This window comes from Notothenia rossii, assembly GCF_949606895.1.
Source record: "Notothenia rossii genome assembly, chromosome: 10".
Classification (NCBI taxonomy): Eukaryota; Metazoa; Chordata; class Actinopteri; order Perciformes; family Nototheniidae; genus Notothenia; species Notothenia rossii.
This window is the reverse complement of record NC_136908.1, coordinates 35,254,792-35,280,183: the sequence shown is the minus strand read 5'-3', so window position 1 is coordinate 35,280,183 and position 25,392 is coordinate 35,254,792. Positions and strand designations below refer to the sequence as shown.

General features: G+C 39.8%; 2 protein-coding genes across 9 annotated transcripts in view; one reads left to right on the top strand and one right to left on the bottom strand.

The window, feature by feature from the left end:
• The window catches only part of LOC307021215 (uncharacterized protein), a 75,685-nt gene that overhangs the window by 44,636 nt on the left and 5,657 nt on the right, over positions 1-25,392 (top strand). The window contains exon 1 of one of the 7 annotated variants that reach the window (XM_079653129.1): positions 25,160-25,175. The exons of the other annotated variants lie outside the window; for them this stretch is intronic. The gene's annotated coding sequence lies outside the window, so the exon portion shown is untranslated. Of the gene's footprint in view, positions 1-25,159; positions 25,176-25,392 lie in introns of those variants that run through there. 7 annotated transcript variants of the gene reach the window in all.
• On the bottom strand, positions 15,242-25,372 carry rsph1 (radial spoke head component 1). Of its 2 annotated transcripts, none has more exons than XM_079653124.1 (8): positions 25,015-25,372; positions 24,772-24,885; positions 24,027-24,132; positions 23,821-23,911; positions 22,883-23,018; positions 17,523-17,591; positions 16,729-16,834; positions 15,242-16,550 (listed from the first exon to the last, which is right to left on the bottom strand). In XM_079653124.1, coding segments are annotated over exons 1-8 (675 nt in total). In that variant the 5' UTR covers positions 25,066-25,372; the 3' UTR covers positions 15,242-16,548. The 2 variants fall into 2 exon arrangements, with proteins under 2 accessions (XP_079509250.1, XP_079509249.1); XM_079653123.1 differs by having other exon boundaries at positions 15,248-16,556; positions 25,015-25,355.

Below are 25,392 nucleotides of genomic sequence, written 5' to 3'. Positions count from 1 at the left end.
ATCTCTCTCAAGTTTTATTTTTCGGCTTAGCCAAAAGCCACTGCGTCAAGTGTCCTACTTGGGTTGCCGTCCGGAGTTGTCCAATATGGCGGACCATCTCGCACATGCGCACTGCAGATCGGGCAGGGGGACAGATCGGGTAGTGACAGGGACAGACGGAACAGACCCTTCACGGAGAAAGCACGTAAGCGGAACCCAGAAGTGGCCTTCGTGCCAAAGAGCAAGAGTGACACTGACCCCTCTTTATAAAGGTTGCCCCATGTGTTGATAGGGCTGAACAGTTTATCCTGCTACATGTCATGTGTATGAACCTTTGTTTAATATCTTGACTCTGCACTTATCTGGCCTCTCTGTGCTACACCACCCTCACACGCAGCACTGTGATCTCCCCCGAAGCTACAACATTTCACCTTGGCATCCTTTTCACATTTCCCATATTCGTGTTGGCCTCCAGATCTTGCACACCTTAGCTGTCCTTCACACTGCTGTGCAGTGTGCCCCATTCTTTGACATGTAACACGATGATAGGTTTGGGAATGTACTCCCTAACCCTGAAGTTTATGTATAGTGTTTTCTTTAGTGTGCTATGCTATCCCTTTTGCTCTTGTGATCTCTGGTTCTTTGCCTCCTTTAATCTTGTTCAACATCTCCCATAGTCATATTTAATGACTCCTGAAAAGACTCAAATTAGTATGTTTTTCCTATTGTTGGCTAGTAGTAAGATTCATCCCGCTTTCATCTCATTAGTATGCATAGAGGGTGACAGGTGCTGTGACAGGTCACACCTCTACCTACTTATGCTAATGAGCTAAGTCCCGCCTCCCTTTGTTCGAGGTGTGAGATCTCAAGTAGGTGTGATATCCTAAGTAGGTGTGAGATCCGTCGATAGGAGGGGGTTGATGTGTATTCACAGGTGTGAAAAGCCCCCACTGTTGCGCCTTATGGTGTATCATAAAAAAAAATTCAATCACATTAGTATGCATAAAAAGTGACAGGTGGGCCCGCCCCCAAGTCTATTAAAACAAAATGCCGCTTCCATCACATTAGTATGCATAAAAGTGACAGAAGGGCCCGCCCCAATTATGTGATGTCAGAAGACCGAGGGGGTGGAGTGAGATAAAAAAAAAGAACCCCGTGCAGATAAAAAGCCAGTCATTTCCAATCATCAAGTCATCTCTCCAAAAAGAAAAAATGGCCAAGAGACGCCTCGATATGGGTTTAATCAGCGAGACGCCTGTGACAACTTACCGCCATCCGTCCGGAGCGCCAGTCAAGAAACGGATGCAGTATCTGTGCCGGGTTCAAACACCTCCGGTCGAAGATCTTGAAGAGAAATGGCTTCTGGAAAATGAACATGTTTGGGGATACGTATTCAACTATATGGCGAATGAACTGCATTTCTACAACCTGAAGAATGGAGAAACGTATGGACCCCACAGTGTTAAAGCGACGTTGACCTCAACAGATTGGGCTGTGGTAACTCTGGTGTCTTCCAGAGATCTCCACGCAACCATTGTATCGGAAGAAGTAGTGCATCAAGAAAATACTGTGAAACCAGCGGTGTACAAGATATTTGCAACAAAAAGCAAAGAAACGCAAACAAAAAGCGAGATCAGAGAAGAGTTTTCACCGTTACCCCTCAATGTGGAGGAAGAAGAAGGAAATATCCCCCCGCCGCCAGAAGTGAAAAGAGTCCTGACAAGCACCGTCTGGGAAACTAAAAGCGGACCATCTGTGCGATGGTATTGCCGCGCAAGCCGTTTGCTGACGCAGGGGGGAGGGGTTCTCTCTAAAACACAGTGTCCTGCCATCTCTCTCTGTTTCTGCTGATGTGTAAAATATACAAAATAACGTTTTATATACTTACTCTCTTGTTAAAAGGTGATGAAGTTTGTAGCGTAAGCCAGCCATCAGTATTCTAGTTTTAAGGATCGAAGGATCCAATGTATTATTAAATGGAGCAGAAATAGAACTAGTCTCCCAGTGCAAGTATCTTGAACAGAGAGTGTCATATTGGACTCGCACTTGACTTTTTAAGAAACATATCCAGAAAGTAACCAATACCATTAAATTCAACTTGCAACATTTTAAACAAATTAGACCTTTTTCTTAACTGTCAATGCTGCAAAGTCATACCTCCACTGTATGATTCTATCCCACATTGAATACTGTTTTACAAACTGGTCGTTTGCTTGTGCCACACACCTGAAACCCATAGAACAGCTGTTCAAGAGAGCTATCCAGGTGTTTGACAGAAAGCCACAGTCATACCACCACTGTACCATCCTTGAATATGCTGCTCATGCTCTTTCTGCATATTGTGTATTTATTTTTGCTGTATATATATATATAAATGTCATGTTCTTATATGCTGTATGTGACGGGACTATAGATGGAAATTAGCTCAGAGCTAAAATCCGGCTCATTTACACTTGTAAGCATTATATTTGTTTTAAAGTGTTCATCAATGTGCACTACGGTAGCCCTGAAGAAAATTAAACATTAAAAGATGTTATCGATGTCCCCATTCCCAGTTTGTTTTGGGAATAATTGCGATGTTTACTATGTTTTGGTAGCTCTTACCAAAACAGAATTTTTGTAAAAGACTGCGACTCTAAAAGGCAAGTTTGTGATTTTAACACTGTTTCGATGAAACAATACATTATACAATATTACGACTTTTTTGCCATATTTTTAACACATTCTTTTTTTTGTGGTTGTAGGGCTTCAAGATATTTTGCATGTCATGCATAAACATGGTGTCATCTTTTCCTTGAAACTGACGTGCTGCCCGTTTTACAAAACAAGTTATTTTTCTGCTTCTTCATCCTCTGAATTTTCCTCCCCCGTCCCTCTTCCTTCAGCCAGCACAACAAGAATCAAGGTGGATCTGTGAAATGAAACACCTCTTCCCAAAGCGTGACTTCCCTATTGAGAGCATGCGTCTAGGGCAGTAGGGTCTAAACCAATTGGCCAGATATACTAACATGCAGAATGTATGGTATGTTTGAAGACTAACCATTTATCCAGTTCAAGCTGTCTTTAAGATGTGACAATGCGCTCTGACTATCCCCCGTAAAATGGTGACAAACTATTACTTATTCTTAAATTTGACCTCTTGCTGCTTGGTTGAAAATGATAGATGAAAAAATAACTTTAAAAGAAAAGACTCAAACAGCGAGGGACATTATACTGGTGAAAAAACTCAACGACGATTTTCAGTAAACGATCAATCAAAATCGAAGGATCCAATGTATTTTTAAATGGAGCAGAAATAGAACTAGTCTCCCAGTGCAAGTATCTTGAACAGGGAGTGTCATACTGGACTCGCACTTGACTTTTTAAGAAACATATCCAGAAAATATCCAATACCATTAAATTCAACTTGCAACATTTTAAACAAATTAGACCTTTTTCTTAACTGTCAATGCTGCAAAGTCATACCTCCAATGTATGATTCTATCCCACATTGAATACTGTTTTACAAACTGGTTGTTTGCTTGTGCCACACACCTGAAACCCATAGAACAGCTGTTCAAGAGAGCTATCCAGGTGTTTGACAGAAAGCCACAGTCATACCACCACTGTACCATCCTTGGAAAATCACAATTTCTTGAGTTTTTGACATTTTTATGTCTTTTAAAAGTATGTGTTTTTAAAAAAAATTATATTTACATGGGCTGGCCCCCCTCCCCTTGGGGGAATTCATCCACAGAGAACACACTGGACGCAGCCCTAGGTCAGAAACCAGAGGAGACTGTGAAGTCCACCACAGACGGACCACCTTTGACAAAATGTCCTCTCCATTAAAGGCAGCTCATTGTGGAATAGCCCCCCAACTGAGATACGGGATTGTCCCACTCTCAATAGTTTTAAAGGTCAACTTAAAGAATGGTTGAGCAACAAACAGACGTGTAATCACTGTTAAATAAATGCACTTTAACACAGGGGTATCTCCTCTTGCACTTTATGTATTGCTTTTATCTTATCTTGCACTTTATATATCATAGCTGCTACATTGTACTGCCATGTGGTAAATGCTTGTATGCTGCTCATGCTCTTTCTGCATATCATGTATTTTATTTTTGCTGTATATATATATATAAATGTCATGTTCTTATATGCTGTATGGGACGGGACTACAGATGGATATTAGCTCAAAGCTAAAATCCGGCTCATTTACACTTGTAGGCATTATTTTGTGTTTTAAAGTGTTCATCAATGTGCACTACGGTAGCCCTGAAGAAAATTAAACATTAAAATATGTTATCGATGTCCCCATTCCCAGTTTGTTTTGGGAATAATTGCGATGTTTACTATGTTTTGGTAGCTCTTAACAAAACAGAATTTTTGTAAAAGACTGCGACTCTAAAAGGTAAGTTTGTGATTTTGACACTGTTTCGATGAAACAATACATTATACAATATTACGACTTTTTGCCATATTTTTAACACAATAAACTTGTACCTTTTTTTTTTTTGTGGTTGTAGGGCTTCAAGATATTTTGCATGTCATGCATAAACACGGTGTCATCTTTTCCTTGAAACTGACGTGCTGCCCGTTTTACAAAACAAGTTATTTTTCTGCTTCTTCATCCTCTGAATTTTCCTCCCCCGTCCCTCTTCCTTCAGCCAGCACAACAAGAATCAAGGTGGATCTGTGAAATGAAACACCTCTTCCCAAAGCGTGACTTCCCTATTGAGAGCATGCGTCTAGGGCAGTAGGGTCTAAACCAATTGGCCAGATATACTAACATGCAGAACGTACGGTATGTTTGAAGACTAACCATTTATCCAGTTCAAGCTGTCTTTAAGATGTGACATTGCGCTCTGACTATTTCCCGTAAAATGGTGACAAACTATTACTTATTCTTAAATTTGACCTCTTGCTGCTTGGTTGAAAATGATAGTTGAAAAATAACTTTAAAAAAAAAAAGACTCAAACAGCGAGGGACATTATACTGGTGAAAAAAACTCTCAATTATACAGATGACTCCCCCTCCACTCAACGCAATAAGTCCCTCCCTCCACTCAGCAAAGCATCTAAAACTAAGGACCCCACTAAGACGACAGTTTGAAAACTAGCTATGGATCTGAGAAAAAAACCAAGTCTCCCCCCGTGAGTTGCAGCCAGGAACAAACTCCTGGACTACCATCATCACCACCATTCTGGACACCCTAATCTTGCAGTACTACTGCTGCTTATTTTGCTCCTTGGGCCAAGACGTCTCTGTTTATGGACACAGTGAAATCAGTGTTGGTTGATATTGTGGAGGGGGTGATACATCGGTACAGAGAAGAAATATGCAACGGATGCCGAGTCAGTCACCCCGGCCAGAGGCAACACGATTGTCTGAATGACATGCCCGATTTTTTCTTCAGAAACAATTACAACACGTTAATGAAAAGACTCTGGCTCACCGACTTCATTACTGAGATCGACCAGACTCTTGTTGATAAAGAAATTTTCACGGATGATTGGAGGATCCAAGGCGCTTCGGAGGCTTTTCTGCACAATCTCAAAAATTCTAAACGCCTCAAGGAGAGACTTGAAAAGATCCATGCCGAGTTGGATGGAGAAGAAGAAGACTAATAACCTGCGGTTGGTTGAAGCCAGGGATTTTTTCTTTTTCGATACATTGACTTTTTCTTTAAAGTAAAATAAAAATGGGGAACTACTATGCAAAACGCTCGGTATATATTGATCAGAATGTAGTCAATACCCTTTTAATAAGTGTGGTGATGAGGACGATTGAAAACAGAGTGAATAGTGATCCCCGTGTAAACAGAATGGCTGAAGTTTGTAAACTAGAAGGCATTTTGGATATCGTTCGTTCTGGCAGTACTATTCCTGGTCATTGGGAAACGATTGTAAACGAAACATTTAAAGTGGTCCTGGAATCTTCATTTTCCGAAACATTCTGTAACATTACCGAAGAAATGAAACAAACATCAAACGTGTATCATGTGCTCTCATTGTATGCTCTGTTTGTAGATGTAATGCATCTTTGTGTCAAAAACAGCATACACATGAATATTTTGACTGAAGTTAAAAAACTCCATCATGATATTTCCAGTAATCTGGGGAATTCTAAGCTGGAGACGGTCCTGGGGATGTTACAATCAGTATAACTATTGATTTTGTGTGTGAAAATGTTTAAATGTAAATAGGACATTTTTTTTTTTAAATAAAAAAAACTGTTTTTTACATTTTAAAAACTGTTGTCTTCATTATAGCAAGGGGAGCGTGTCTGATAAATGTGTATTACAGTCCTTCACATGCACTGTTGTCTTCATTATAACAAGGGGAGGGTAACAGTGAAGATGTATGATACATGTGTATTGAAACGTGCGTATTATACCCCCACAGAAACACAGAAACACAGAAACACAGAACCACAGAGACACAGAAACACAGAAACACAAAAACATGGAAACACAGAAACACAGAAAACACAGAAACACAGACACACAGAAACACAGAAACACAGAGACACAGAACTACAGAAATACAGAAACACAGAACCACAGAGACACAGAAACACAGAAACACAAAAACATGGAAACACAGAAACACAGAAAACACAGAAACACAGAAACACAAAAACACAGAGAAACACAGAAACACAAAAACACTGAAACACCGACACACCGAGACACAGTACCACAGAAACACAAAAACACAGAAACACAGAAACACAAAAACACAGACACAAAGAAAACACAGAAACACAGAAACACAGAACCACAGAAACACAGAAAACACAGAAAACACAGAAACACAGAAACACAAAAACACAAAAAATACAAAAACACTGAAAGACCGACACACAGAAACACCGAAAACACTGAAAACACAAAAAACAGGCTTGTGTGCTAGTATGGTTTTTGAATAAACACATCAGTATTTTAAAAAGTCGATGGGAGGCTGATACTATTTGACTTTTTAAAATACTGATGTGTTTATTCAAAAACCATACTAGCACACAAGCCTGTTTTTTGTGTTTTCAGTGTTTTCGGTGTTTCTGTGTGTCGGTCTTTCAGTGTTTTTGTATTTTTTGTGTTTTTGTGTTTCTGTGTTTTCTGTGTTTCTGTGGTTCTGTGTTTCTGTGTTTTCTGTGTTTCTGTGTGTCGGTGTTTCTGTGTTTTTGTGTTTCTGTGTTTCTGTGTTTTCTTTGTGTCTGTGTTTTTGTGTTTCTGTGTTTCTGTGTTTTTGTGTTTCTGTGGTTCTGTGTGTTTTTGTGTTTTTGTGTTTCTGTGTTTCTGTGTTTTCTGTGTTTCTGTGTTTCCATGTTTTTGTGTTTCTGTGTTTCTGTGTCTCTGTGGTTCTGTGTTTCTGTGTTTCTGTAGTTCTGTGTCTCTGTGTTTCGGTGTTTCTGTGTGTCTGTGTTTCTGTGTTTTCTGTGTTTCTGTGTTTCCATGTTTTTGTGTTTCTGTGTTTCTGTGTTTCTGTAGTTCTGTGTCTCTGTGTTTCGGTGTTTCTGTGTGTCTGTGTTTCAGTGTTTCTGTGTTTTTTCAGTGTTTCAGTGGTTTCAGTGTTTTCTGTGTTTCCATGTTTCTGTGTTTCTGTGGGAGTATAATACGCACGTTTCAATACACATGTATCATACATCTTCACTGTTATCCTCCCCTTGTTATAATGAAGACAACAGTGCATGTGAAGGACTGTAATACACATGTGTCAGACACGCTCCCCCTGCTATAATGAAGACAACAGTTTTTAAAATGTAAAAAACACTTTTTTTTTATTTAAAAAAGAAAATGTCCTATTTACATTTAAACATTTTCACACACAAAATCAATAGTTATACTGATTGTAACATCCCCAGGACCGTCTCCAGCTTAGAATTCCCCAGATTACTGGAAATATCATGATGGAGTTTTTTCCCTTCAGTCAAAATATTCATGTGTATGCTGTTTTTGACACAAAGATGCATTACATCTACAAACAGAGCATACAATGAGAGCACATGATACACGTTTGATGTTTGTTTCATTTCTTCGGTAATGTTACAGAATGTTTCGGAAAATGAAGATTCCAGGACCACTTTAAATGTTTAGTTTACAATCGTTTCCCAATGACCAGGAATAGTACTGCCAGAACGAACGATATCCAAAATGTCTTCTAGTTTACAAACTTCAGCCATTCTGTTTACACGGGGATCGCTATTCACTCTGTTTTCAATCGTCCTCATCACCACACTTATTAAAAGGGTATTGACTACATTCTGATCAATATATACCGAGCGTTTTGCATAGTAGTTCCCCATTTTTATTTTACTTTAAAGAAAAAGTCAATGTATCGAAAAAGAAAAAATCCCTGGCTTCAACCAACCGCAGGTTATTAGTCTTCTTCTTCTCCATCCAACTCGGCATGGATCTTTTCAAGTCTCTCCTTGAGGCGTCTAGAATTTTTTAGATTGTGCAGAAAAGCCTCCGAAGCGCCTTGGATCCTCCAATCATCCGTGAAAATGTCTTTATCAACAAGAGTCTGGTCGATCTCAGTAATGAAGTCGGTGAGCCAGAGTCTTTTCATTAACGTGTTGTAATTGTTTCTGAAGAAAAAATTGGGCATGTCATTCAGACAATCGTGTTGCCTCTGGCCGGGGTGACTGACTCGGCATCCGTTGCATATTTCTTCTCTGTACCGATGTATCACCCCCTCCACAATATCAACCAACACTGATTTCACTGTGTCCATAAACAGAGACGTCTTGGCCCAAGGAGCAAAATAAGCAGCAGTAGTACTGCAAGATTAGGGTGTCCAGAATGGTGGTGATGATGGTAGTCCAGGAGTTTGTTCCTGGCTGCAACTAACGGGGGGGGGGGGGGAGACTTGGTTTTTCTCAGATCCATAGCTAGTTTTCAAACTGTCGTCTTAGTGGGGTCCTTAGTTTTAGATGCTTTGCTGAGTGGAGGGAGGGACTTATTGTGTTGAGTGGAGGGGGAGTCATCTGTATGATTAAGTTTTTTTCACCAGTATAATGTCCCTCGCTGTTTGAGTCTTTTTTTTTTTTTCTAAAGTTATTTTTCAACTATCATTTTCAACCAAGCAGCAAGAGGTCAAATTTAAGAATAAGTAATAGTTTGTCACCATTTTACGGGAAATAGTCAGAGCGCAATGTCACATCTTAAAGACAGCTTGAACTGGATAAATGGTTAGTCTTCAAACATACCGTACGTTCTGCATGTTAGTATATCTGGCCAATTGGTTTAAACCCTACTGCCCTAGACGCATGCTCTCAATAGGGAAGTCACGCTTTGGGAAGAGGTGTTTCATTTCACAGATCCACCTTGATTCTTGTTGTGCTGGCTGAAGGAAGAGGGACGGGGGAGGAAAATTCAGAGGATGAAGAAGCAGAAAAATAACTTGTTTTGTAAAACGGGCAGCACGTCAGTTTCAAGGAAAAGATGACACCGTGTTTATGCATGACATGCAAAAAAATGTTGAAGCCCTACAACCACAAAAAAAAAAAAGGTACAAGTTTATTGTGTTAAAAATATGGCAAAAAGTCGTAATATTGTATAATGTATTGTTTCATCGAAACAGTGTTAAAATCACAAACTTACCTTTTAGAGTCGCAGTCTTTTACAAAAATTATGTTTTGTTAAGAGCTACCAAAACATAGTAAACATCGCAATTATTCCCAAAACAAACTGGGAATGGGGACATCGATAACATATTTTAATGTTTAATTTTCTTCAGGGCTACCGTAGTGCACATTGATGAACACTTTAAAACACAAAATAATGCCTACAAGTGTAAATGAGCCGGATTTTAGCTTTGAGCTAATATCCATCTGTAGTCCCGTCCCATACAGCATATAAGAACATGACATTTATATATACAGGACTGTCTCAGAAAATTAGAATATTGCGATAAAGTTCTTTATTTTCTGTAATGCAATTAAAAAAAACAAAAATGTCATACATTCTGGATTCATTACAAATCAACTGAAATATTGCAAGCCTTTTATTATTTTAATATTGCTGATTATGGCATACAGCTTAAGAAAACTCAAATATCCTATCTCTAAATATTAGAATATCATGAAAAAGTATACTAGTAGGGTGTTCAACGAATCACTTGAATCGTCTAATTAACTCGAAACACCTGCAAGGGTTTCCTGAGCCTTGAAAAACACTCAGCTTGGTTCAGTAAACTAAATCACAAGTATGGGGAAGACTGCTGATCTGACTGCTGTCCAGAGGACCGTCATTGACACCCTCCATCAGGAGGGTAAGACACAAAAAGAAATTTCTCAAAGAGCAAGCTGTTCACAGAGTGCAGTTTCAAAGCACATCCACAAAAAGTCTGTTGGAAGGGGGAAATGTGGCAGGAAACGCTGCACAACCAAGAGAGATGACCGCAGCCTTAACAGCATTGTGAAGAAGAGTCGCTTCCAGAATTTGGGGGAGCTTCAAAGACAGTGGACTGAAGCTGGAGTCCAGGTATCAAAAGTCACTGTTCACAGACGTGTCCGGGAAATGGGCTACAATAGCCGTATTCCCATGGTCAAGCCACTTCTGAACTCAAGACAACGGAAGAGGCGTCTGACTTGGGCTAAGGAAAAGAAGCACTGGACAGTTGCACAGTGGTCCAAAGTCCTCTTTTCAGACGAAAGCAAGTTTTGTATTTCATTTGGAAGTCAAGGCGCCAGAGTCTGGAGAAAGGCTGGAGAGGAGCAAAATCCAAGTTGCTTGAAATCCAGTGTGAAGTTCCCACAGTCAGCGATGGTTTGGGGAGCCATGTCAGCTGCTGGTGTTGGTCCACTGTGTTTCATCAAGCCCAGAGTAAATGCAGCTGTGTACCAAGAGATTTTAGAGCACTACATGCTTCCGTCTGCTGAAAAGCTCTATGGAGATGAGGAATTCATTTTCCAGCATGATCTGGCACCTGCCCACAGTGCCAAAACCACCAGTAACTGGTGTACTGACCATGGCATTACTGTCCTCGATTGGCCTGCAAATTCCCCTGACCTGAACCCCATAGAGAATATGTGGGGTATTGTGAAGAAGAAGCTGAAAGACACCAGACCCAACAATGCTAATGAGCTAAAGGCCGCTATTGAAGCATCCTGGGCATCCATAACACCTCAGCAATGCCACAGGCTGATTGCCTCCATGCCACGCCGCATTGATGCAGTAATCCGTGCAAAAGGATTCCCAACCAAGTACTGAGGGCATTAATGGACATTTTCAAATGTTTGATTGTGTTTTGCTGTTATAAATCTTTTTTTTTTACTTGGTCTGAGGAACTATTCTAATTTTTTGAGATAGGATTTTTGAGTTTTCTTAAGCTGTATGCCATAATCAGCAATATTAAAATAATAAAAGGCTTGCAATATTTCAGTTGATTTGTAATGAATCCAGAATGTATAACATTTTTGTTTTTTTAATTGCATTACAGAAAATAAAGAACTTTATCACAATATTCTAATTTTCTGAGACAGTCCTGTATATATACAGCAAAAATAAAATACATGATATGCAGACAGAGCATGAGCAGCATACAAGCATTGACCACATGGCAGTACAATGTAGCAGCTATGATATATAAAGTGCAAGATAAGATAAAAGCAATACATAAAGTGCAAGAGGAGATACCCCTGTGTTAAAGTGCATTTATTTAACAGTGATTACACGTCTGTTTGTTGCTCAACCATTCTTTAAGTTGACCTTTAAAACTATTGAGAGTGGGACAATCCCGTATCTCAGTTGGGGGGCTATTCCACAATGAGCTGCCTTTAATGGAGAGGACATTTTGTCAAAGGTGGTCCGTCTGTGGTGGACCTCACAGTCTCCTCTGGTTTCTGACCTAGTGCTGCGTCCAGTGTGTTTTCTGTGGATGAATTCCCCCAAGGGGAGGGGGGCCAGCCCATGTAAATATAATTTTTTTAAAAACACATACTTTTAAAAGACACAAAAATGTCAAAAACTCAAGAAATTGTGATTTTCAAGGATGGTACATTGCTGGTATGACTGTGGCTTTCTGTCAAACACCTGGATAGCTCTCTTGAACAGCTGTTCTATGGGTTTCAGGTGTGTGGCACAAGCAAACGACCAGTTTGTAAAACAGTATTCAATGTGGGATAGAATCATACAGTGGAGGTATGACTTTGCAGCATTGACAGTTAAGAAAAAGGTCTAATTTGTTTAAAATGTTGCAAGTTGAATTTAATGGTATTGGATATTTTCTGGATATGTTTCTTAAAAAGTCAAGTGCGAGTCCAGTATGACACTCCCTGTTCAAGATACTTGCACTGGGAGACTAGTTCTATTTCTGCTCCATTTAAAAATACATTGGATCCTTCGATTTTGATTGATCGTTTACTGAAAATCGTCGTTGAGTTTTTTCACCAGTATAATGTCCCTCGCTGTTTGAGTCTTTTCTTTTAAAGTTATTTTTTCATCTATCATTTTCAACCAAGCAGCAAGAGGTCAAATTTAAGAATAAGTAATAGTTTGTCACCATTTTACGGGGAATAGTCAGAGCGCAATGTCACATCTTAAAGACAGCTTGAACTGGATAAATGGTTAGTCTTCAAACATACCGTACATTTTGCATGTTAGTATATCTGGCCAATTGGTTTAGACCCTACTGCCCTAGACGCATGCTCTCAATAGGGAAGTCACGCTTTGGGAAGAGGTGTTTCATTTCACAGATCCACCTTGATTCTTGTTGTGCTGGCTGAAGGAAGAGGGACGGGGGGAGGAAAATTCAGAGGATGAAGAAGCAGAAAAATAACTTGTTTTGTAAAACGGGCAGCACGTCAGTTTCAAGGAAAAGATGACACCGTGTTTATGCATGACATGCAAAATATCTTGAAGCCCTACAACAACCACAAAAAAAAGATTGTGTTAAAAATATGGCAAAAAAGTCGTAATATTGTATAATGTATTGTTTCATCGAAACAGTGTTAAAATCACAAACTTGCCTTTTAGAGTCGCAGTCTTTTACAAAAATTCTGTTTTGGTAAGAGCTACCAAAACATAGTAAACATCGCAATTATTCCCAAAACAAACTGGGAATGGGGACATCGATAACATATTTTAATGTTTAATTTTCTTCAGGGCTACCGTAGTGCACATTGATGAACACTTTAAAACAAATATAATGCTTACAAGTGTAAATGAGCCGGATTTTAGCTCTGAGCTAATTTCCATCTATAGTCCCGTCACATACAGCATATAAGAACATGACATTTATATATATACATACAGCAAAAATAAATACATGATATGCAGAAAGAGCATGAGCAGCATATTCAAGGATGGTACAGTGGTGGTATGACTGTGGCTTTCTGTCAAACACCTGGATAGCTCTCTTGAACAGCTGTTCTATGGGTTTCAGGTGTGTGGCACAAGTAAACGACCAGTTTGTAAAACAGTATTCAATGTGGGATAGAATCATACAGTGGAGGTATGACTTTGCAGCATTGACAGTTAAGAAAAAGGTCTAATTTGTTTAAAATGTTGCAAGTTGAATTTAATGGTATTGGTTACTTTCTGGATATGTTTCTTAAAAAGTCAAGTGTGAGTCCAATATGACACTCTCTGTTCAAGATACTTGCACTGGGAGACTAGTTCTATTTCTGCTCCATTTAAAAATACATTGGATCCTTCGATCCTTAAAACTAGAATACTGATGGCTGGCTTACGCTACAAACTTCATCACCTTTTAACAAGAGAGTAAGTATATAAAACATTATTTTGTATATTTTACACATCAGCAGAAACAGAGAGAGATGGCAGGACACTGTGTTTTAGAGAGAACCCCTCCCCCCTGCGTCAGCAAACGGCTTGCGCGGCAATACCATCGCCCAGATGGTCCGCTTTTAGTTTCCCAGACGGTGCTTGTCAGGACTCTTTTCACTTCTGGCGGCGGGGGGATATTTCCTTCTTCTTCCTCCACATTGAGGGGTAACGGTGAGAACTCTTCTCTGATCTCGCTTTTTGTTTGCGTTTCTTTGCTTTTTGTTGCAAATATCTTGTACACCGATGGTTTCACAGTATTTTCTTGATGCACTACTTCTTCCGATACAATGGTTGCGTGGAGATCTCTGGAAGACACCAGAGTTAACACAGCCCAATCTGTTGAGGTCAACGTCGCTTTAACACTGTGGGGTCCATACGTTTCTCCATTCTTCAGGTTGTAGAAATGCAGTTCATTCGCCATATAGTTGAATACGTATCCCCAAACATGTTCATTTTCCAGAAGCCATTTCTCTTCAAGATCTTCGACCGGAGGTGTTTGAACCCGGCACAGATACTGCATCCGTTTCTTGACCGGCGCTCCGGACGGATGGCGGTAAGTTGTCACAGGCGTCTCGCTGATTAAACCCATATCGAGGCGTCTCTTGGCCATTTTTTCTTTTTGGAGAGATGACTTGATGATTGGAAATGACTGGCTTTTTATCTGCACGGGGTTCTTTTTTTTTTATCTCACTCCACCCCCTCGGTCTTCTGACATCACATAATTGGGGCGGGCCCTTCTGTCACTTTTATGCATACTAATGTGATGGAAGCGGCATTTTGTTTTAATAGACTTGGGGGCGGGCCCACCTGTCACTTTTTATGCATACTAATGTGATTGAAACATTTTTTATGATACACCATAAGGCGCAACAGTGGGGGCTTTTCACACCTGTGAATACACATCAACCCCCTCCTATCGACGGATCTCACACCTACTTAGGATATCACACCTACTTGAGATCTCACACCTCGAACAAAAGGGAGGCGGGACTTAGCTCATTAGCATAAGTAGGTAGAGGTGTGACCTGTCACAGCACCTGTCACCCTCTATGCATACTAATGAGATGAAAGCGGGATGAATCTTACTACTTTGGCTGCATCATTGTATCAACACTCGCTTGTTGTTCATAAACTTAGCATACTTTATTTCACCAATCTCCTTCTTAATTGCGTTAGTAAGTTTAATCGGGGGATATTGAAAACCATTTTGATATGATCATAACTTTCCACTCATGTTCTTGATTCGTCTATCTTCCTGTCTTTCAAAAATAAAAGAAGTTTTTGCAGGCCTTGCCATTTTCACTGTCATCCGACCAACTCCAAGTAGCCTTTTCAGCCTTGGCTAGATATCATCCACTCCACTTCATCCCTATTGCTTCCATCTGAGCTGGTTGACATGATGATGCAAATGTGCCACCAACATTAAATCCACTGTGTTTTGCTCATTTCCTCCCGTTCTTCCTCTTGCTTGCAGGCTGACCTGTTGCAGTCCTGCCCGATGCTACAGACACTAAAGTACAGTAGAAGCTTCTGGATGTATCCTTTCAGAATAAAATAGTTAGAAAGATATTATGTTGAAAACAAGGGGAAGTAGTAGAGCCCATTTATTCAAACTTTTTTTTGTTGTTCTATTAATTCCTGCCAGGATAACATGTGTGTTTAGCCTGTTCAGAGGTTTCAACCGTCATACAGTCTTTTTCGTCAAGGACATATGTTATGTAATTCATACCACCACTGTACCATCCTTGAAAAACATATAAATATTTATAAATGTAAATACCACCCCCCCCCCCCTTGGGGGAATTCATCCACAAAAAACACACTGGACGCTGCACTAGGTCAGAACCCAGAGGAGACTGTGAGGTCCACTGCAGACCGACCACTTTTGGACAAAATGTCCTCTCTGTTAAAGGCAGCTCATTGTGGAATAGCCTCCCAGCTGAGATACAGGATTGTCCCACTCTCAATAGTTTCAAAGGTCAACTCAAAGAATGGATGAGAAACAAACAGACGTGCAATAACCGCTAAATGCACTTTAACACAGGGGTATCTTATCTTGCACTTTTTGCATCGCTTGTATCTTCTCTTGCACTTTATATGTTGTTGCTGCTATATTGTATTACCATATCATAAATACTTGTGTATGCTGCTCTTGCTCTTTTGCACTTTTTGCATAACATGTATTTTGTTTTTGCTATGTTTGTAAAATGTAATTTCCTTAAATGTTTTATGTGAGGGACTGCGGATATAAATTAGCTGAAGGTTAAATCTGGCAATGTTACGCTTGATGCATTTGAATGTTTTAAGTGTTCATTACAGTGCATTGTCCCTGCGAAATAAATGATTAAATAAAAATGTATGTTTTTTCAGGAATTTTATTTGTCAGAACCTAACCTAACAAAAAAAGTATACAGTAAAATTGTCTGAAAGCATTCAAGCAGCAACCTCCTAACAAAACAACAGAAAACACATTCTTACCCTGTTTTAAATTGTAAATAGTTTACAAATAATTTGATTTATTTAATTAACTTCCTCTATCACCTTTTTCTTTTTTTAAATGGAACACTGTGAATATACCAGGTCTGGTAGCTTTTTATGTATTTCAGACATATGAAGCTGTGTGGAGATTAGCAGACAGGGGCAGCACATTATATAAGGAAATGTTTCCTGTTGCTTCTACTAAACACCTTCAAAGAAAAAAACAAGGCTAATTTACAAATGTATTAGTATATTTATGTTTGAGGATTGATCAGACATGTCAGTTCTCTGCCTCTGCTGAAGCCCTGTCCTTTTCTGCACCTGACAGAAGAAAACACACGTTAACACTGAACGGCACATCAACTCTGTTCGCAATATTTTGAACTGTTGAATGTATTCCTCAGAAACATCATCAACAATAAAGGCCGACCTTCAGATGATGGTACATTTACAGCAGGTCTGTTATATTCTAGTTTTTTTTTATAAAGCTCACATGAGGTGTGTGTGCCTGTCCACAGCGTCAAGTCGGTTACACACTTGGGGATCCACTTGAGGATGGCAGGCGAGACCGACTCCCCCCACTCACCCTCAGCTCGGTCCTGGATAGAATGAAGAACACACTGTGAGAAAAAAGTTCTACAATATATTGTTAACATTCATTTTGGTTTTATTTGCAAACAAAACGCACACCATTAAGTACGCACCTTCAACACACTTTTATTTACATGTAACGTGCTGCCCAATTAATCCAAATGTAATACAACGATATGCTTGTTTGTTATAGATCCTCTTAAAAAAATCACACCATGATCATTCAAAATTATTTTTCAATGATCATGTGAATCGCAAATCATATCACATTGGCAGTATCAGTCAATCACAACTAGTCATTTTTCTAAATTGTGCAGCCACAAAACAAAGTTTTGATAAAGTCACTCAACGTGACTGATCGTCATGCATATAAAGTCAAACATGCACTTAGAACAGATGAACTAAGGAAGAAGGAGTTGTTCTAGCAGACAGAAAAGACACGCCTGTCTCTTCTGACACACTGGAGTTAGAGCACCTCCTCGGTGCTGAGGTACCCCTCTCTGGAGCCTAGGTAGGGGGACCGCTGTGTTTTTAGATTTGTACCATTCTCCTCATCAGTCGCTGGCTGGAGTTTAAGTTAAGAGAGTTGTCATGGTTACCTTGTAACTCACCGTACACTCAGTGTCATATCATGAATGCTATCCCTTCTGTTTGCAGGCACAGTAAGGAGAAAGAGTTGTGTGGTTGTGTGATCACCTGCTCAGCGGGGCGGTATTCACCGTGCTGCTCACAGCCGTCAAACACGTACTTCCCCGGGCCGGACGGCTGAGGAGAAAATAATCTGCTGTGATTGTTACTGAACACAATGTAAAACATGTTTTATTACAACCTGGGTTTTATTTGTGTGTATTGTGTTGCAGTGGCGAGCTGTCAGGGCCCTCTAGGCCCTCTCTGAGGGCATAAGATATTCTAAAAAATAATATTTGAAAATATTAAAAAAAGAAAAAATATTTCTTTAGTTATATTTTTCATTAGTTTTACCAACATAACTTGATTTAATTGTATTTAAAATAACATTTCCAAATAAATAAATCCTTCGAATCTGCCAGTTTCTGTTGGAATGTGAAGGGTTAAATGCCGTCTCTCCGAGTTACTGTGAAGACGGGAGAGCTTGTTGGTCCCTCTCTACATTCACAGAGGGCCAGCTATAGTAACTCAATGAGAGAGTAATGTCTAATGACAGTACAATTGACCAATCATATCTTCCCTCTAAATGGGTGGGCTTTATTTTCGCAGACTTTACGACAAGTTCCGCCTGCTGTGAAGTTAGTAGGCTTGTTTGAGACAAGCGAGACCTGCGCAGTTGCGATCAACGTCTTGCTAGTGCGTTGCATGATGGTTAGTCATTTTGTCCGACTTGCTCTGGAGGCTCGCCTACATGAGACGTTGAAATCTCGCGGGACAAAGACGCACGCAGCCTTGAGAGCGAGGCGCGGCGAGGCGGCGCAGTTCCTCTCCACGGGCTGCGGAAGCGAAATGCTTGATGGGAAACGACTCGCTGGTATCTCGAGCTGAGCGCTCATTGGTGGTTTTTACCCCATGCTGCTGATGAAACCCTCCAATTGGCTCAGCAAAAGTTTGTTGTTGTTTTGTATGAGTTTTACGTCGCCACTTCCAGTCACATTTGTCATCATTGTTCCACAATGTTTATCATCATGAAATTAATATCTATATATTTTATACTATACTTGCATTGCTTACCATTTTCATACTTTATATATCTTAGCATATTTATACACACTGTTCATACTGCTCACAGGCTGCTGTGTATATCTAGTGTATTCATACCCCTCACTGTTTATTCATCATTCAAATCATTCTATGTTTTATTCTGTAGATTGTGTACATTACTTTTCACTTTACTGCTTTTTGCACTCCTGGTTGGAAGCTAAGCTGCATTTCGTTGTCTCAGTACCTGTAATATGTGCAATAACAATAAAGTTGAATCTATTCTTGAGCAGGAACAAATGTATTTACTTAGTACATATCTGACATTAACGATTAAACACGTGTGCATTCTTTATAAATGCAAACCGAGTCAAGCCGACTCCGGAGGTGGAGGTATGCACCTTAAAGTTGTTTGCATTCCGCCAAAAAACCGAGAGAAGAAGAAGAAGAAGAAGAAGAAGAAGAAGAAGAAGAAGAAGAAGAAGAAGAAGAAGAAGAAGAAGAAGCCGACTCCAAGCTGTCCGACTTCAGGCGAGCTTTTTGAGACCTCCCCCGGCTGCGATCGGCTATTCTCGTCTACTTTCGAGGCGAGCCGCAGCTTGTCTCAAACAAGTCTAATGCATGTGTATAGAGTGGCAAAATCACGCCCATCTACTTCCGCCCCATGGGACCTTATTTCGGAAAAATAATACATTGAAGTCAATGGAGAGAGAAAACGTATCTTTCGATCCTGTTTGAATTGTGCCATGAATTACACATATGATGTTTGTCAATCTTAAAAAATAATTTCCATGTCAAAAAAGTCACAGTTTGTCTTAAAACTGTTGAAATATAAACTATGAAAAATACGCAACTAGAAAGATTACAAATCCCAAAGTCGCGTAAGTGATGTCACAATTGTTTTCCTCCAGATCAGCGCCATATAGACATAGGGTGTTTCTCAATCACAAGGATGCTGGCTTGGTAGTCACGTACTTCCAAGTCACTTCCCTCAGAAACGAAGCAAGTATGCTTCCAAGCCACGGCTTCGGAAAACGAAGAAGAATGGAACAGGCTAACAAGTGTGCCACTCTCTCTAACGGTTTCAACATAAACTGTACCGAAAATAAATACCTCACGATGTCTATCTAATTATGAACTTGCTTTACTGTCACGGAACACATTTTTGGTGATAACAAACAAATGTATCAAAGTATATAACATATTTACCAACACATGTTCTACGCCACTACATACTTAAATTTAAATGTGCGCTGCGTCGGTTCAGCAATTCTCCGCAAGGGTTTTTGAAATTGGTCCGTGAGCAAAGCATTGTGGGGATTTTAAGGACGCGAAGTCTACCCCTGTGCAGCCTTGAAATGTCCCCCAAACCAAGGACGCGGCCTCGGTGGAATTCCAAGTATGCTGGAGATTGGAACAGTCCTTCGGCGGCAGTTGATGACGTAGCATCCTTGAAATATTGGCTTGGAAGCCAGAATCCTCGAGATTGAGAAACGGCCATAATCTATCTATATCAGGGCTCGACATTATAAATGGCCTGCTGGCCCGGAAGCACTATTTAGACACCCCGGGCCAGCATAACGTACTTTCCACTTATCCGCTCGGGCCACTAAAAATATTGCTTTAAAAAAAAAAATGGTCCTGTGGTATAGGTATTTTGACAAGCAATGTAGTTAAATTGTTTCGTTTATCAACGCTACAACATAGCATTTCGTGAGCCAGTTGTTGTTGTTGGGTGAAAAGCAAACAGCTGTTTGCTGAGGAGCGCAGCGCGAGCAGGCTCCCATGAGCGGGAGCGCGCTCCTTCACTACAGACTATCGCGCCACCTAACCATTCACCAAAATGTTTTGAATACCAGCGGTAACCGGCCAAGCGCCGGCCAAAAAACAATCTTCAAATAAGAGAAAGTCACCGGAGGAGTTAAAGGAGAGTGACAGGGAGCATGAGAAGAAGAGGGAGAGAAAGTTTCAGCCAGCTTGAACTTGAGGAGTTGGCTTCTATAGAGTGGTACAGTGACGCGTCCTAAAACCCTTTTATAATCTATCGATTAGATTTATGATTCGAAAATTATAAAAGTAGGGTAGACATGTGGATATTGTCCAGCTGAACAAAACGTGCATTTATCATACAGGTTCGTTTTTCACAGACCTTATTTCCAGCTATTTTCCAAAACCCTATGGAGAAATCCCATTACTTTTTTGTCGAGGGAACCAGCAGCTTACTTCCTGGTTTTAGGACGCGTCACTGGCTGCACCTCTCAATATGATGCCAATACAAACAAGGTCTTCTGTCAGCTCTGTACATCAATGCCGACCTATGATGACAAGTAAGTGAAGAGTAGACAATATAAAGGTATTGGCTATAGGGAAATGTCCCAGCAGTTTAGGATAATGAAGGTTCTAATCTAATCTATTACATAGCCATTATATTTCTAACTCCTAATGACAGGAAGGCAGAAAGCGCATTATACAAATAATAATACTCATAATAATAGCAGACATTTCTTTAACAATGACCACAATATCATTATTTTAATAAACCAAATATGAACAATTGAGGAAAATGAGGAAGAACTGATGATTCAAATGTTGTAGTACAAGTAGTAATGTAGTTAGTGCATAAATTACCATTGCAACAAATGTGTTAATTTTCTTCATTATTAGTCGATTTTTTTGGGATGGATGCTCCGGGCCAGTGGTTACAATGGTGGGGCCAGTGATTATAAAATTCCACCGGCCCAATTTTAGCCTTAATGTCTACCCCTGTATATGGCACTGGCCAAGATAAGATAACTTTAACAAGATGCCTGCTTAGTACCAAGTTGTTATCATACCAGCAATGGGTCTTGCTCGTTCTTTCGCTTCCCGTCTGATGAAAGAACGTGGAGTGGCTGGATCAAGTTAGCTACCTAGCTAGTAGCTAGCACGTTAGTTAGCGTTACAGCCTTGTCATTTTTATTAGCCTTAATATGAAGTAACATCAAGTAACCCAAAATGTTAAACAGTAAGAGTAGTAGTCATATTTTGTGAACCCTTTGAAGAGTACTGTCACCGGTGTGATCATTCTATAATACACTATTTAAGCCCGGGGGAGAAATGCTAACGCTACATTACCATCTGCGATCTTTTCTACTTCACGCTATCTGCACAAATGGTTGACATTAAACATTAAAAAAACCAGGCAGTTCAGAGAGAATCAAAGGCAGGCAGACAGGCAGCTTTGCATGACATTCTTCTGGACGTGTTTCATTGTGGTGATAGTGAGGGTAGTCAATCCTTTTGTTGACAAGACAGTAGTGACGGCCATCTTGGTGACGTGTCTTGTTCTGCTAGACCGGAGATGTAGTTCATTCAGCGCTTCACAGAAACAAATGTGTTACTTCGCAGTTTTCCGACACATTTTTTTTTTTTTACTTGCAAAATTATCTTTTAAATTGACAAACATCATATGTGTAATTCGTGGCACAATTCAAACGGGATCCATAGATAATCTTTCTCTCTCCATTGACTTCAATACATACTTTTTCCGAAATAAGGTCCCATGGAGCATAGGGGAGGGACTTTGCCACTCTATAAAGTGGTGCAGTGACGCGTCCTAAAACCCGGAAGTAAGCTGCGCTCGGGTTCCCTCGACAAAAAAGCAATGGGATTTCTCCATAGGGTTTTGGAAAATAGCTTGAAATAAGGTCTGTGGAAAACGAACCTGTTAGATAAATGCACGTTTTGTTCAGCTGGATAATATCCACATGTCTACCCCTACTTTTATTATTTTCGAATCATAAATCTAATCGATAGATTTATGATTAGAATAAGTTCGTTCATGATGGCTCATGTCAGTGATAGTGATGACATCGTTGCGATATTATTAACAGAGTCATTTTCAAGATTGAGTTAGAATGATAAACTGGAGTGGCAAAGGATCAGCTGCATGACCCCGCCATCAAGTACTTCATCTAAAAGGAAAGGAGGATTGACTTTGTGTTTAAGTGATTTGATCATCAAAGGTAGGCCTAAGTCATTTTCAATGTGGGCCACCGTGCCTACTTCATTCATTTGTAATTATTACTTGGCTGTGTGTGCCCTGTCATGATAGGTGTTTATATAAATGGTGTTGTTTTGTGTGGTAGAGGGTCACTGTCATTAATGTGCTTTGCACCCCGGGCCGTTGTTTTGATATTCCGCTGAAGTATACGCTGTGACCATAGACTTAAAGGCTGTAACGTAATAAATCTTTTTTTTTTGAGGGAATGGGGCCTTGGTATAAAAGCTACGGCTCGCCACTGTTGTGTTGTGTATGTGTTTAATGTGGTATGTACACTTTAGTTGGTGAATACAATTTTGTTAAAACATTGTATAAGCATTTTGTGAGGTATTAAAGTAAAACTTACATTATTGTTGACAAAGTTACCCATGTATCTGTTGTTAGAGTGGATATACTCCCCAGCTGACTCCATCTTGCCATTTACCCATGAGCCCTTGTACTTGGAGACAGTTTCCTGGTAGTTGTAAATGCCCTGGCCATGCCTAGCAATCACATGAGACCAAGGATATCAGCAGTTCTGAAATGCTATTAACGGTATTTAGAATGGGTTTGGTAATGTTCAGGTAAAAAGGTGTCGATATTGAAACTTAGCTTTGGTTGAAAATAAATATACATCCTGTTTATTGAAATCACTTTGTCAGGCTGTTGAAATAACATATAGTTGTCAGCAGTGATTTAGCAAAGGTCTTAATCATTGAGTGTAGACAGTGTTGTAAGGAGTACTCCTACTAGAAATACTACAGTGTAAAAATAATCTGTTTACAAACAATTAAAGTCCTGCATTTCAAATCTTACTTAGGTAAAATAACAAAAGTATCGGCATTCAAATATACTTAAAGTACCAAAAGTAAAAGTAGTCATTGTGCGTAATGTCCCATGTTAGAATCATTTTTATTAAATAACTGGATTACTTTTTGAATGCTGGTAAAGGTTGTGCTACTTTTATCTACTGCTGCTGTATATCTTAACCTATACTTTTATACCATAGTTTATTTAAATGTTGTTTAAGCTAATGATCTGAATCTGTACAGTAACTCATTTTGTCAAATAAATGCAATAGAGTAAAAAAATATAATATTGGCTTCTAAAAAGCATTGGAGTAAAAGTATAAAGTAGCATAAAATAAAATACCTACAGTAAGTAAAATATAAGTACCCCAAAATCTTACTTGAGTAAATGTTGTTCACTAAATTACACCACTGAGGTTAGATAATGGAAAACCAAGCTGGCTTTTAAATCCAGATGGCACAGAGAATTGTGTGCTTTCACAAAATGTAGATATACCTCATATGATGAAGCCACTCCCCCTCATAAGCATCTCCATTGGGGTAGGTGTAGAGACCATGACCCTGTCTCAGGTCCTCAACCCACAAACCTAACACACACAAAGTTGCCAGCTGAAAAATAGTATAATCTTCACAAAACTGTAAACGGACACACACTGATGGCAGAAGTTGGCAACTATCCCAAAAATAATATGATTCTTGTACCTTCATATTTAGAGCCATCGGGATAGTAGAAGGTGCCGTGTCCATGTTTCATGTTCTGGTAATAGTCTCCAACATATCTCGCCCCATTCTTGAAGCAATATGTCCCCTAGAGTCAAGATGAATTGTCAAAGAGACATTTGTCTTGCAAGAAGCACACGTGGCAGGTGCATTCAGAAACAGACGCTTTGCCACGGCCTGCCACATGGCCTCTGTTGCAGGACTGGCCGTTTGAAGCTGATGCTGACTGACCTGTCTATGCACGTTGTCAGGACAACACTGTAAAATGTGCAATCTATTTGTCAAAAACATTTATTTTATAAATTATTACTCCTGTTATTCACTTTAACTTTGGGTGCTTAATGAGTTAAAGGGAACTACTATGTTTACTTTCTATATTCATGATGATAAACAAGATGTATTATAATTCAATAAAGAAATATAATTGACAAAGATAAATATCAATATTGACAATCGGTGGTCGTCTACTACAACAATCTTATCTTCCAATTGCATATATATATACCATTTTAAATCTTTCACGGACCTTGGCCCAGTGATGTCCTTAATATGAACATGTATGAGGAATCCTAGCTAAACAGCAGTTACATATTTAGAAGAACAATAAACGGCTAGAACTTAGGAGTTCTAAGTTCTAAAAACGTTTTCCTAACCTGAACATAGGTTCTAAGTTAGAAGCTATTTTAAGGTTAGGGACGTTTTTCTACCATTGGGGTCTTACTCCTACCTGTCCGTGCCTCCTGCCGCTCTCATACCCGCCCTGATACACGTCCCCGTTGGGCAGGACGGCTCTCCCAGCTCCGTGCCTCTCTCCGGCTCCGTTCCTCCCGCCGTCATACTCCTGTGGGGACACGGCAGAGCGGATCACACAGTCTGTAGCCTGCTAATGCTAACGTTAGCTTCAGCCAGCGTAATTCTTTACAACAAAGCAAAGATATCTGACTCACTCACAGACAGACAATAAACTCACCCCGAGTTTCCCGCGTTCATCATCAAACTCATCAGAACCGACATCCGACATGTTTCTGACTCCTTTGTCCCGGTGTGTGCGCTCTGCTGTTTACAGTTACCACGACAACGGCCAATTCCAAGTGAACAGAAGTTGCATAGGTGTTAAAGAGCAGCTTGCAGGTTGTTTTTTTTACTACATTTATGCTTAGCTTAACCTTGCCTGGAATTTACAATTAATACAAAGTTAATGCAGGATTTGATATGTTTTACGAGACATAAGAGCAGGAATTCAGAGGGGGAAGTAGCCGTTTTGTTTGTTAACGTTATACGTCAAACGCCTCATATTCCGTCACATAGTGATGTGTCGGTCGCGAACGAGCCCATTCTTTTGAACGGC